Genomic DNA, 14,296 nt, shown 5'->3' with positions numbered 1-14,296 from the left:
GTCTACACTGACCGGGAGTGGTTCTCCGGTTTTTCAGGCAAGGCTCTTTATCAGACCTACCTGGCAATGCCAGGGATTGAACCTGGGATGTTCTGATGCGAAGCAGATACTCCCCCACTGAGCTATGGTCCTTACCTGATGAGCTACAGCACAGAGCATGCAACATCTGGTTAGTGCAAATTTGCCCAGTTGGTTGTAGTACAGAAGAAGCCTTAATGAGGTTTAACTGATGCCCTTCCCCTTCTGGGTTGCAAAATTTAAGCTGCTCAGGACTGAATGTGGAGGCTCTTGGTTTTTTGTTGAAATAACCTCTTGGCAATGCCATAGTCTAGTGTTTAATGACTCCTGTGGTGTGAGCAACAACACAGCAGTACAGCAAAAACAGAACCCTTCAAATGTCTTACATAGAATTTTTTCTTCTTTGTGCTCCTCCCAATGTCATCAGGATGCCTGCCAGACCCTCCGGAAACATCTTGAGCCCATCATTAGACAGAACCCTAAGGGCACATGGAAAGAGTGGGTAAGATTAGTTCTGTGGTTTCCATGGATTACCCTTTATATGGAAATTCCCAGGGCACATTTTATGTTTTTTTACTCCCTTCAGATCAGAAAGCATCAATTTCTTGCAGCATGGCTAATTATAGTACTGATTCATGTAAAACTTTAGCAACTTGTAATTTTGCTCTCTATTCCTGGTATTCTATAGTATGATACAGTTACTAGTAATTTCGGCATTGTCAGTCTTTACTTTGTTTTGTTGGGGATCATTTTATATATTTGGACGTTTCTATTTTGACCACTGGCTATTGACCATAACAAAGGGATTGATTGACTTACAGCAATTAAATAAGAAGCACCACAACAGACATTTGACTTGTATTAAATGTTATATGACTTTAGAGCCAAGGCATAACCTCTTGTTTTAACTTGCCTAGCTTACCGCAACATGATTAAAGAAAGAAAATGGAATATGAAGAATTTGTGTTTATGCAGGACATTGCCCCTGCCTTTGGCAAGTTTCTTCGTTCAGATTTGTTATTCACACTTTTATAAATGGGCTTGTTTTCTTTTCCACTGTCCCTTAAATTAATGCACTTAGTGCAGAGGAGAGGAATCTTTTTCACACCAAGAACTGCTTTCCCCTGTGGGAAGTGGTGTGCACAGCAATTGATGTGACTCTTACCTTTGTAAAGGAAACAACATTGCAGCTGCACAAAAGTCACAGATTTCTGCATCCCCTCCCACCGTTCTGCATGCACAGTTCTCCGTACTTCATCTAGGCAAGCACAGGGTGTTACGACAGCTGAAGGACACATTCCAGGGGGGATATTAGTCTACGGTTTGAGTGGACGAATTAACATTTAAATTAAGAGCAGTGAGGAGGTGAAATGAAGTGCCATATTTTTCGCTCTATAGGACGCACCTGACCATAGGACGTACCTTGTTTTAGAGGGGCAGAACAAGAAAAAAAATTCTCCTCCTCTCTGCTCAGCGCCCCTTCAGCGAAGCGGCAGGAAAAACGGAGCCCCTTCCATTTCTCCTCCCGCTTCACTGAAGGGGCGCTGCACAGCTCTCCCTCTCTGCTGAAGCTGGGAGAGTCTTACTCTCCCGGGTTCAGCAAAAGGAACCGGAAGCCTTCGGAGCGCAGCGCGAGTTCCCACTGCGCTCCAAAGGCTTCAGGGATAGCCACCTGAAGCCTTTGGAGCGCAGCGGGAACTCGTGCTGCGGCTATCCCTGAAGCCTGGAGAGCGAGAGGGATCAGTGTGCACTGACCCCTCTCGCTCTCCAGGCTTCAGCGAAAGCAACACATAGCCTCCGGAGCGCGGAGGGAGTGCTCCCTCTGCGCTTCGGAGGCTTCGCGTTACTATCGCTGAAGCCAAGGAGCCTGCATTCACTCCATAGGACGCACACACATTTCCCCTTAATTTTTGGAGGGGAAAAAGTGCATCCTATAGAGCGAAAAATACGGTACTGTAGACACATTTCCAGAAGCTTTATGGCGCACGCCGCTATATAGAAAGCAACTTTTTCCACCACCAGGTGCTTCTCTTTTGCTGGAGGAAAATATACGGCTACTAAGAATCAGGTACAATTTGACTCTTAACTAAGCTAATAAACCTGTGTGTGGTGCTAGTGAGAGCTCATGTACTGGGACGCCTCTCCATAGAAAAAATAACTGCTTGCAACTATCATGTCAGGAAGAAGGCTAGGCCAAACTTCTCCCTGAAACACTAGTTTTCTGGATGGATGGGATTGTTTTATTTGGAGGAGTATTCAGCTACCTGAGGTCCTACCAGCAGTCTTACATCCTCAGTGAAAGCCTCATTTCCACAGTTCTCATATGTGCAACATTCCATTTCAGTCAACTGGAAATACAATTTTTTTCGATTATATTTTAAGTTTCAACATTTTTAACATATACAATCAAAACACAATTTCGTCTTTTCTTTTTGTTGATTTCCCACCCCATTTTCCATGGAGTTCTTTCTCCCCTTCTGCTGCCCCCTATATTCTATCTATTAAATCATAACCACAATATTATTGCCTGATTACTTCTGTTACTCATAGCTCAAATCCTGCCCATGAGTTGATCGTCTAGCTGGAAATATTAATAGGAATGTCTTGGTTTTAGCATGGCCATGGTATCTTTTTTTATACAAGATTGCTTTTTGAAGGAATAAACTTACTATGCTTGCTTGTTTTACAGGCCAAAGAAGCTTTTGAGCAGAGTATCAATCTGTCAGCTATAGGTTATTTCAGGTACTAGATATTAACTCATGACTTCAAGAAGTGACTGTCAAAAGAGAATTATTGTAATGACTTGCATAACAAGGTAGCTTCTGCAGGGATCATGAATGACTTGAGCTGATACTTTTAGTAGTTGCATATACTGCTTAGACATAAGCATACAGAGAAAAGGGCATGTCGTGTCTAGTCTTGTACATGAAGGTCCTGAAGGAGAATGTTAGCAGCAGAGTGAAAGATACATGACTGTGGCCTACTGTTTTGCACTCTATAATGAACCATGCACACTGATGGCACTAAATGGATAATATTTCAGTGAAATATTTCTGTGAATATCTTTCTGTGAGTGAAAGGCACTAAGATCCAGCAGATCGTCCTGCTGGAGAAAGATGCATTTTTTTAAAACCAGTTGGAGAAAGAGGAAGGCTGCCCTGTGCTGCTTCCCAAATGGTTCCAGAGACACTCCCAACTCTCCAGAGCAACTTTTCAGGCAAAACTCACCTGTTCTCCCCCTCCCCAACCCACCTCATGGGCTTTCTCATGATCTGCATTCTGCTCACAGTAACTTTGGATCCAACCCACTGATCAAGTGGAAGGAATTATTGGTCGCATTCAGAAATTTGTACATTTGGTTAAACGTGGTGTCAGTGAGTCTGGAGGAGTTTTTTTATGTTTCTGTAAAGGAAAAGTCATTCCGAATCAGAGAACTCAGGTCAGCGCTGCATTCTGACTGCATCAAGGGAGACTATAATGTGGCAACGATGAGTGGTAGATGATACAGCTTTAAATGAGGAAAAGCCAAATCCATAGATCTATTAATGGGTATTAGCCATTATAGTATTGACTGGCTTTGGGGGAGAAGAATGTTGGGGGCTTTTACCTACATCTCCTGTTGGTGGGGTTCCTGGAGGCCTGGCCACTTCCAGAAACAGAATGCTGAATTAGATGAACATTTGATCTGATCAGCAGGCCTGCTGCTATGTTCTTAAACAACATGATGCATTATCAGAGCAAATCTCACATAGCTCCACTGTCATGACTGATTGTACCAACTGAGGGTCCAGCACATCATTGTGATTGTGAGGCTCTTTATTGCTATTTCCCCCCCTTGTCTCTTTTATTGCTGTTCCCACGCCTGCAAGCATCCCTTACTCCCCAACATACTTTGTTGCTTCTTGCAGAGGTTATGAAGCAAACATGGACTGGGAGAAAGGGGAAGGCCACCCATTTGAATATTTTGTTTTTGGAGCTGCCTGCGCAGAGGTTGAAATAGACTGTCTGACTGGAGACCACAAGGTAAACTGTCAGGTGTCACTTAACAGCTAGTGCAAAAAGCACAGCCAAGTTCCTGTGTAACTAATGAAAGGCTCTTGTGTTTTCTTTGTCGTATTCAGTCTAAACAGTTGTTTGCAGTGGACAGCAATAAATCCTGCTGGTTTCTACAAAGCACAGCTACCATATTTTTTGCTCTATAAGACGCACCAGATCACAAGACGCACCTAGTTTTTGGAGGAGGAAAACAAGAAAAAAAATATTCTGAATCTCAGAAGCCAGAACAGCAAGAGGGATCACTGCGCAGTGAAAGCAGCAATCCCACTTGCTGTTCTGGCTTCTGGGATAGCTGCGCAGCCTGCATTCGCTCCATAAGACGCACACACATTTCCCCTTACTTTTTAGGAGGGAAAAAGTGAGTCTTATAGAGCAAAAAAATACGGTAATTGGAAATGGGTGCAGGATACATAGTGGTTTCTTGTGTGAGTTGAGTTTAACCTCTCCTCCTTCCTCGTGTGACTTCAGTAATCCATGAGTTGCTGCTATGGCACATGCATGTGAATTGAATTCATCTGGGCACTTGTGTTGCTGTAGCCAACAGCCTCTACTTGTGTTGCCCTTTTTCCAGCTGTTTTCTTCCAAAGCTGACTGGGCAAAAGCAGGCAGTCTTGTGCAGAACCAGACAGATTTTTATTTAAGTTTTACAATTTATGAATTCCATTTGCACATGAATTTTCCCATAGAAGTGGTATAGTGTTTATTGCCACAGAAAGATAAAAAGAATACATAGCATTTATATAGCACATAAACGAGTGTAGTCCACTTTGCATATATTGTATCTCTAATTTTTGCAGGATTCCTGGTATATTGGAATCTGGCTTTAAGGCTGAAAGGCTGACCGGTACATTCATAGTTGAAGGAAAATTGTATTTAAAAAAAACCAGAAACATTTATTCAAAAGTTACAATACATTTTCTTTCTTTTTTTTCTTTTCTTTTTTTAGTGAATACAAAAACGCAATTATATAAGTGCAAATTGCTTGCAAAAATTGGTATATTAGAAGATATGTGCACTGAAATGCTGACACATTTTTGAGGACTTTTCACAGACTGAAATGTGGCAAATGGAAGACCGGGGAAAAGAGAATATGAGAGAAACTGAAATTGACAGATTTCAGTTTCAAAAAAAAAAAAGTTACAATACATTTTCAATCAGTATATTGGGAGGATTCAAAAGCTGGTATTTGTTGGTTTCTTAGCCAAAGCTCTTAGCCATAGCCAATACAATGCACCAGTTTTCCTGGCTACTGTTACTTTTCCATTAAAGTGTTGTGCATTCTACCTACTTCTAAAAATGAAAGTAGCATCATTGACTTTAATACGGTTTTAGACTGGGGGAAATATTACAAGATAAGGACTGCAGCCCTAAGCATACTTATAACAAATAAAGTATTGTTAAATTCATTGGGACTTATTTCTCAAAATGAGCCACAAATAGGTCATACCACACTGGGTACAAATTCTCGATATCCTATCCATAATATTTGGCTCATCTCCTCATGCTTCAGTCCCTCGAATGTAATACAAAGTTATAACCTGTTTTTCATTAACAGAATGTCAAAACAGATATTGTTATGGACATTGGATGCAGCATCAATCCGGCAATGGATATAGGTCAGGTAAGTCCTGAGAATTTCTTCATTTTGCTATGAGGTACTAAATTCACTTCAGTTATAATCATATGATTTGGAAGGCGATCCTGTTCAGTGACAGATACAAAACCCAACAATACATAAATTCACTGAGCACAGGGTTGGACCTCCTTCCAACTCTTATGATAGAAATGGGTAATTAAAATGTGTTGTTTAGTCGTTTAGTCGTGTCCGACTCTTCGTGACCCCATGGACCAGAGCACGCCAGGCACTTCTGTCTTCCACTGCCTCCCGCAGTTTAGTCAAACTCATGCTGGTAGCTTCGAGAACACTATCCAACCATCTCATCCTCTGTTGTCCCCTTCTCCTTGTGCCCTCCATCTTTCCCAACATCAGGGTCTTTTCCAGGGAGTCTTCTCTTCTCATGAGGTGGCCAAAGTAGTGGAGCCTTACCTTCAGGATCTGTCCTTCCAGTGAGCACTCAGGGCTGATTTCCTTAAGAATGGAGAGGTTTGATCTTCTTGCAGTCCATGGGAATCTCAAGAGTCTCCTCCAGCACCATAATTCAAAAGCATCAATTCTTTGGCGATCAGCCTTCTTTATGCCCCACCCATTTCAGCTTTGTTAGATGGTGAAATTTAAGAGAAAGAGAAGAAAGAATTGAAATATTTGTGAAAGGCCAGCATTATTCATAGAATTCTGAAAGTCTAATTACAATATTAATGGTAAGGTGTCTAGTTGTCTTTCAGATGTTAGATTTTTATGCTTGCTTTTATGGTTCATTTGTTCAGTTTTAATAATAAATAATTATAATTTTAAAGCTAGCATCGCTTTCAGACAATGTAACGAAAGCTCGTATTAATGTAACACAACAAAGTATATGGAAATCTCACTATAAGCTATACTTTCTCTTGGCAGATTGAAGGTGCATTTGTCCAGGGCCTTGGACTTTACACAACAGAGGAACTCACATATTCCCCAGAGGGGGTCCTCTACACACGGGGCCCAGATCAGTATAAGATCCCTGCTGTTTGTGACATTCCAGAACAGATCAGTGTCTCCTTGTTGGCATCTAGCCAAAACCCAACAGCGATCTACTCATCCAAGGTAAGAAGATTGAAATCCAAGGTGCAGTTCTTCCCTTTCGCTCCTGCTAAACCTAAGTGACCCATATTACTGAAGGAAAAACTGCAGACTTGGAGGGTGGGATGGAAATGATATGAGAGAATAAGTTGTTTTCACTATGAATATCTTGTTACTGTATTATTAATCATGCGGCTATAATCCATCCCACAGCCATTCAGGCATAAGTGTGATTGAAATCAACAGTGATTAAATGCGCTTAACAGCAGTTGGGTTTATGCCCACATGGATATAATATCAGGAGTGTTTCATTCCGTTTTGTGACATGTTATTGAGCAAGTTGTCTCCCCTAAGACTGAAGTCCTCAACTTCACATTGGAATATTGATTGCAGACCACAATGCAACAGAGCCAGAAGGAAAATACATGACATACTCCAGTGGGAACCCTTGCTAGGCAATTGTTTCACTGTAGCATGCCCCCCTATCGGGAGAAGAGCAATCAGTTTTGAGGCATTCCAAGCCCTTTTTGGAGGCATGATAGCAGAACAGGCTATAAAACAATCGGAAATAAGGAATGCAATTTTTACAGTGGCCTAGCCTTCTCTCTTAACTACCCTTTGAGACAGGGACGTGGGTGGCACTGTGGGTTAAACCACAGAGCCTAGGACTTGCTGATCAGAAGGTCGGCGGTTTGAATCCCCACGATGGGGTGAGCTCCCATTGCTCAGTCCCTGCTCCTGCCCACCTAGCAGTTCAAAAGCACGTCAAAGTGCAAGTAGATAAATAGGTACTGCTCTGGCGGGAAGGTAAACAGTGTTTCCACGCTCTGCTCTGGTTCGCCAGAAGCGGCTTAGTCATGCTGGCCATATGACCCGGAAGCTGTACGCCGGCTCCCTCAGCCAATAAAGCGAGATGAGCGCTGCAACCCCACAGTCGGTCACGACTGGACCTAATGGTCAGGGGTCCCTTTACCTTTACCTTTACCTTTAGCCGTCTCTCTTAACTACTCATCGAGGCAGTGGCAGCTAGAAAAACTGTGCCAACTAGCCAAAAACAATCAGAGCACAGTTATCTACTTGCAGCCAAACAGAACACAAGTTATGTCAAACTTCTAGCACAACAAGGTCAAAAAGCCTAATGGGGGATTAGGCCAGTTACGCAGCTTGACGGAATGTGACTATAAGGCCTAAATTATCCCTTGCAGACCACATACTTGAGTGTTATTATCTGTAGCTCTGCTGGCTGTGCTAACCACCTTTGCTTGTTGATTGGCATCCATCTGTTTTGAGAGACAATGGAGTGCACCTCCAGGGGTGAATTCAAACCACTGTGTTAGCAGCACCAAAATGACCTCCCTGTAGCACAGGCCTGGGCGGTATGTATGGAGGTCCTGGGCTGCCCAGATGACAAGAGCCTCCCCTTTCAGCCTCACTGATGTGTTCCACAGGAAAGTAGAGCAATATGTTTTGCACCAGCTTGACTGCAGGAGTTGAAGGAAAGAGGCATATTGTACATCCAACCGTTTTAGGGGCTCCACTCTGGATTTGTGCAGGGTTTACTCCTTAGCCTTTTCTTCTTCCAAAGATATCCCACATGGCATCTTGAGGTCTAGGATCAGTGTTTTCCTTCTCCAAGATGGGCTCCCTTCCCAAGTTGACAAGTCCCATCTGCCCCTGGGAAAGCACTAATATCAGGTGACACCAATTGTGTCCATCCACATCTTGATCTTATTGGGCTGACGCTCAAAAGGGCTTTTCACTTTTGGCCTTTTGGATGTAAAAAGTGTGGCATGTAAAATGAAACTCGTCGTTCCAGGGAACTGGACAGATGTTGCATCTTAGGATAAACACAGACGAGGGGGAGCTATATAGTGGCAGCCCAAGCTCAGATGAGAGGGGCAGAATAATAACAGTCACAGATTCCTAGCCTGTAACATCAGCCAGCTGCATGGGCAGTTTGCTCTTCCCACTACCCTTAGCTCTCCAGCACCTGTGATTGGCCGCAGTTGCGGCTGCCACCATTTCGGAATACGGTGAGCAATCTTTGTGAACCGACTAGGACACAAGAAAAATATGTTCTTGAATGGCAGCCGTGCATTGCTAGCAGAGAGGTGTGGCCTCACATTGTTTGTTTTCATTTTGGTTAGTCTTTAAAAAGCTGCATGTGCACACATGTGGATATAAGCTCATGCTTTCACATATATTTTTAAAGCAACCACTCAGAATAGGTTAAAAACCTTTCTAAAATAACCCAGAGTTTGCAGTCAGCATTCTCAGAAAGGCTGCCACAGGACCCTTGTTAGATATACAGCTGTCTCCTTCTCCACCAGTGAGCAACAGGTGGGCACCGTTGCAATTATGACACTGTGGACATTGATAAGCCACTCAGTACTGATTTGAGGAGTGCTTCTACTTCTGCTACCATCACTACTCCTCCTCCTTCTCAAAAAGGCAGTGCCACCTACCACCCTTGGAGCTTAGTGGAAAATAAGTGGAAGGACAGAGAATGAGACTAGAACATCCACTCACCACATACCGAATCGGGAAGCCCACTAGTGGCCCCATCGTGAAGGCCCCCTCAAGCTTGGAGCCAGCCCTGAGCACAGGGAGGGCAAAGAGTGTATTGTTCATCATGGGTGTTATGTAGTAGGTTCCTGTGGCTTCTCACATCAGTCACATGAAGGTGCTGGCTCATGTAAGGTCTGCCTGCTTGCCCAAGTGAGTCCACAAAGGCTGATGCCACCAAGCTCTTAAGAGTGTGTCAGATGCTGGGTCTTGTTCCCACACAACGAGAAAACAAAACTCATTTCATGTGCGGACAGAGATGCTCCCTGAAAGGTTCTTGATGTGAAATATTTGCTAATGCCTCAACATGATTTCACTGCTTTTGTCTCTGCTTTTGGCAGGGCCTTGGTGAAGCGGCACTTTTCTTGGGGAGCTCTGTTTTTTTTGCAATATGGGATGCAGTGGCGGCTGCCAGGAAGGAAAGAGGATTGCCATCAGACTTTGTGTTGAACAGCCCCTTGACTCCTGAACGAGTGCGAATGGCCTGTGATGACCAATTTACGAAGATGGTAAAGATTTCTAATGCATTTGGTGCCTAATTCTTCTTTCTCTCATGACTGTCAGGATGAGGAATAGGTTACTCTTAAATTAAAATCAGGACGTAGCATCTTCTGGTCTGTCTGTCCTTAATGGCACCCTAAATCTTTTGTGCCTCCAGTGGCTTTCTCTCGTTGCCTTCAGGTATTGTTGCATCAGTTGCACAGAAGTCCAAACTGATTTAGCAACAAGCCTTAGCAATGACTCTTCGAGACTGATTGTTCCATTTACTATTTATTCATTTTTCTAGATCCCAAAGGATGAAAAAAGCAAGTCCACTGTTTCGTGGGAAATCTCCCTTTGAAGAAGAACCAGGAATGTGCAGAAAGTGCCATGAAGTGCTAACTTCTTCAAGTCAACATCTTCCAGTGCTTTATCAACAAATGCAGTTCATTTTAGTTCAGTAGTTGCTTTCTTGTGGGGAATTATATTGCAGGCTTCATATTCATTTACATGACAGTCTCCTACCATTTTCACACTGTTTGGTACTAGGCTGCTACAGTTCAAGGCCTAACCATTAACCATTTGGTGGTTGTTTCTATCTGCCTTGCTTGGTTCCTAGTGCTAACATACTCTGTCTCCTTCATGGAGCCCCCTCAGCAGATCCAGGGGTCTCCTGCCTCTCTATCTCATTTGCCTGTCTACTCTCCCTCCTCTCCCAGGGTCCTATTTCACCGTCCCCTCCTTTTTTCTGGCTACTAAGTTTCCTACAACCTCTAACCACCTTTCCATCCATCTTCTGCTTCTTTCACACCACTTTCCCTCAGTTTTTCAAGATATTACTAAATGTTACACAAAAACATGTGCCGGCTACTAGACATAGCAACCATGTACAGAGTTCCCCCAACCTCAGGCAATATCTAATTCAGCCTTCCCCGACATAGTGAGCCTGAGATGCTTTGGACTACATCTCCCATCATTTCTGACCATTGGCTATAATGGCTGGAGCTGAAGGGACTTGGGAGTCCAACAACATCTGGGTTGGCGAAGGCTGATGGTAGCCGAACTTGCCTTGCATCCTCCTCGTCTCATTATGCTGTGTGTTTCCCTGTTCCCACATGCCAGGATTGGCTGCCACTGAGCGTCTGCCTACTGCTGCTGTTGTCTTTGAAGTGCGAATCTCAAATTGATCCACTTTATTTACTTTGAACAAGGTCTGTGGTAAAATAAATCTTGAGCTGGTTTTGGCTTTGGGAAACCTACTGTGCAGTGGTGCGCATGAAAGATGGCTCGGGGCATCAGACAACATCCTCAGGGTGTGAGACAGCATTGTTTAATGACTGCTGACTGTTAAAAGGTACAAGGTGCATGCCAGGAAGAGTCCCTTTGTGCATCTTAGACGTCTGGTTCATGCATTATCTCTTGGGACGGTTGGGTTGTGTAAGATAAGCTGTCTTTCCAGAATATCAAGCACTAGGCAATAAAAATCATGCACATTAAAAGATGCATATGCCACTTCCTAAGGCTAGCATGCAGATTATTTCTTGAAAGGCGAAGGAAATAATTCGAGGAGTGATCTGTTGTTTGATTATGTGCCTTGTTATCACACCTTTTTTAACTACAGCATGGATTAAAATTGATTAAGCATGCAGGTGCACGAGTAATGAAGCCTACAAGTAATATTGCTTCACACTTACCCTGTTACTCTCTTGTGTGTAGCTTTGCCAGGAAGACTGAATCACTTGGCTTGCACTTCACCGAACTTTTAATTTATTAGTTTCTCAACAAGTTTAATTAGAGATGTGCAATATAAAAAATAATAATCCCTTCCATGCTCATGGGTGATGAGAGTGGCAAAGAATTTAATGGGAGGAGGAGGAAGAGGAAGAAGACTAGTTGCACTCATTCCGGCTAAGACAATGGCAGTTCCTGGGACTCCCAGAGATCCAGGGTTGTACCCCTCCAAATGTTATTGGATTCCACATGCCACCATACCATATGGTTGGTCTTGGAGACCCCAGGTTCTCCATCTCAGCTGTCACTCACAGTCCTTGTCCTCACACTCTTTTTCCTGGGTTTTGCATTTCACTTAACCGATGCTGTGTATATGCAGTTGCACCCACACCCTTGCATGCACCTTGGATCGATATGAAAATGGCAGTGTTGTGAGTTTTCCCCTCTGTGCCATCTGGTACAACTTGTCCTGTATTTTGATGTCATTGAGCTGTGCCTTTCCTTGCTTCACAGGATTGGCTGGTGTGGGCCAGGAAGCACACAGTGTAACGATGCGAGGACGCTGGGCAAATTGTGCTATGTATTATAAAGCTGGAAGAAAGATTCTGTGTTTGGCGGCACCTCCCTTTTTTTGTCCGTTCACCCAAAGCAGAACTAAATCTTACAGAGGGCTTCTGGGCAGGGACTTAATCTTGTAAGTAGGTTGTTCAGAAATCACAATTGGGTTGTTGTCAACAGTTTTGGTTTTTTTTTAATAAGGGGCCCGCCCCCCCGCCGAAGGGTAAATGCAGGTTAAAGGAGGGAGAATATACAGTGTAGCATTTTGGTGCCAATGAGATTGTGCAAAAAAAACTGCACGAGGAACACCCATCAATAAGTACCTGTCTGAAAGCAGCCCAAGTACACAGGTGCAGTGATATAATTTCATACCTTTTTGAATCTTGTTTAGAAGAGCAGAAAAAACTGATGATGCGCAGGAAGAGAGTTGGAGAAGGTTCAGAAAAGGCAATCAGAATGATCAAGGAGCTGCAGCAGCTTTCCTGTGAGGAAAGCATTTTGGACTTTTTCGTTTAGAGAGAAGGCAAGTAAGTAGTGACATGATAGGATTTTATAAGACTAGGTGTGGCATGGAGAAAGCGGACTGAGGAAATATTTTCTCCCTCATAACACTAGAAGTCCTGGACATTCAACGATGCTTAATGAAGTACCTCACGCATAGTTAAGCTCTGGAACCCACTCCCATAAACGGCAGTGATAGCCACCAACTTGGAAGCCTTTAAAAGAGTATTGAACAAACGTAGAATAGACTTGTGCTCTGTCTGTATGGTCAGAAGCAGTATTATTTTGAATACCTGTTGCTGGAAACCGCAGAAGGAGTGAGGGCTCTTATGCTTGGATCCTGCTTGCGTGCTTCTTGCAGGTATCTGGTTGGCTTCTGTGAGAACAGGGTGCTGGACTAAATGGGCCATTGGCCTCATCCAGCAGGCTCTTTAATGAGAGACTAGCATTTCTGTGCAAAGAAAAATTCAAGCAAGAAGTACAGTGCATATCATGCATTGTACTATTATAATATTGGTAGAAAAATGCAAAAATCTGTTGGCATGGTTCCATGTAAGGTATTCTACTTCCTGACTTGCTATTTTGCGGGGGAATTCAATTGCAAGTAGCAAATTCGGGTTGCGAAATTAAAGTGTATTTGGCACTCTTATGCAACAAACCCTCCTCCCTCTAAATGATGCTTCTGGTAGCAAGGAAAGTGTTGGGAAGATGCACTGGAAAATGTAGGGTTACAATTGCTTGATGTGATGTACTAGAATTTCCACACAAATCAGTATCAACTAATAGTGTATAACCTCAAGAAATTTTGTGCAAACAAATCAAAATGAATGATAGCCTGATCATCTGTAAGTACCCTAAGTCTGAAAATGTTTGCTGGTTTAATCAAGCTTGTTAAGGTTATGTGATCACTACAACTGTTGGTATTCATTTCTGTTGAACAAAAGGTCCCATTCTGTTTTAGTGTGGACAGATGTACCTCGGAGTCCTACTACCTAAATAAACTTTGTAAGCTTCCATTTTTGATCTTTTACTTGAAACCGCCCACAAGTGCTGGGCGTGTTAAGCAGAGGGTGGTTATAGAGTCAAATGTTTCGGAGGAGGAATGAAATATGCAATGTTGATACCTTTTCCCATCTCTGTCAACCCTGATCCTACCGTGGATATAATCCCAGGAACTACGCAACATGGATAGGTAGTTTCAAGTCAAGGAATTGGGGAGGCTAGCTGTTCTGGACAGGGTTGCACTGCCTTTGAAGGGACAGGTGCATAACCTGGAGGTGCTCCTACAGCTGTCTTTGAAGGCTCAAGTGGCCTCCACAAGCAGTGCCTTTTACTATCTCCGGCTGATTTGCCAGCTATTGCCATCCCTGGACATGGAGAGCCTTGCCACAGTGATCCAAACACTGCTGGTAACAGGGCCGTAGCTAGCGGGTGGTGAGGTGGGCCCCTGCCAGGAGCGCAGGCGGGGGGGGGCGCAAAATCAGCTGCCAAGACCCTCCGCCAGCCAGCACCCTGTCCAGCCAGTGCTCCCTGCCTGCGGCCAAGCAGGACAGGGAAAAGGGCCCGCACCAAATTCAAAGCCTGCCTACTCTGGAGTCACTCCCCACCCCTTCTCACACCCTCCTTCAAGGGTGCCAACTTGAATAAAATACACTGGGGGGGGCAGGTAAGCACTGCCCTGTATAATCAACCACAAGATGGAGCACACGG

At 43.8% G+C, this 14,296-nt stretch overlaps 1 protein-coding gene across 2 annotated transcripts in view; it reads left to right on the top strand.

The window, feature by feature from the left end:
- Nucleotides 1-13,600, top strand: part of LOC128399510 (aldehyde oxidase-like) — a 55,310-nt gene extending 41,710 nt beyond the window's left edge. Inside the window, exons 29-36 of one of the 2 annotated variants that reach the window (XR_008327233.1) lie at nucleotides 446-520; nucleotides 2,708-2,760; nucleotides 3,927-4,041; nucleotides 5,630-5,695; nucleotides 6,587-6,775; nucleotides 9,658-9,825; nucleotides 10,104-12,221; nucleotides 12,477-13,600. Coding sequence is in view for 1 of the 2 variants with exons in the window: in XM_053361052.1 (XP_053217027.1) it covers nucleotides 446-520; nucleotides 2,708-2,760; nucleotides 3,927-4,041; nucleotides 5,630-5,695; nucleotides 6,587-6,775; nucleotides 9,658-9,825; nucleotides 10,104-10,157 (720 nt within the window). In the remaining variant the exon portion in view is untranslated. Of the gene's footprint in view, nucleotides 1-445; nucleotides 521-2,707; nucleotides 2,761-3,926; nucleotides 4,042-5,629; nucleotides 5,696-6,586; nucleotides 6,776-9,657; nucleotides 9,826-10,103 lie in introns of both variants that reach the window. The other variant, XM_053361052.1, reaches the window with a different exon arrangement.
- Nucleotides 13,601-14,296: the final 696 nt, after the last annotated feature.

Source organism: Podarcis raffonei, chromosome 1 (assembly GCF_027172205.1).
Source record: "Podarcis raffonei isolate rPodRaf1 chromosome 1, rPodRaf1.pri, whole genome shotgun sequence".
Taxonomy (NCBI): Eukaryota; Metazoa; Chordata; class Lepidosauria; order Squamata; family Lacertidae; genus Podarcis; species Podarcis raffonei.
Note: the sequence above shows the minus strand (reverse complement) of the source record. Positions and strands in the feature narration are given on the sequence as shown.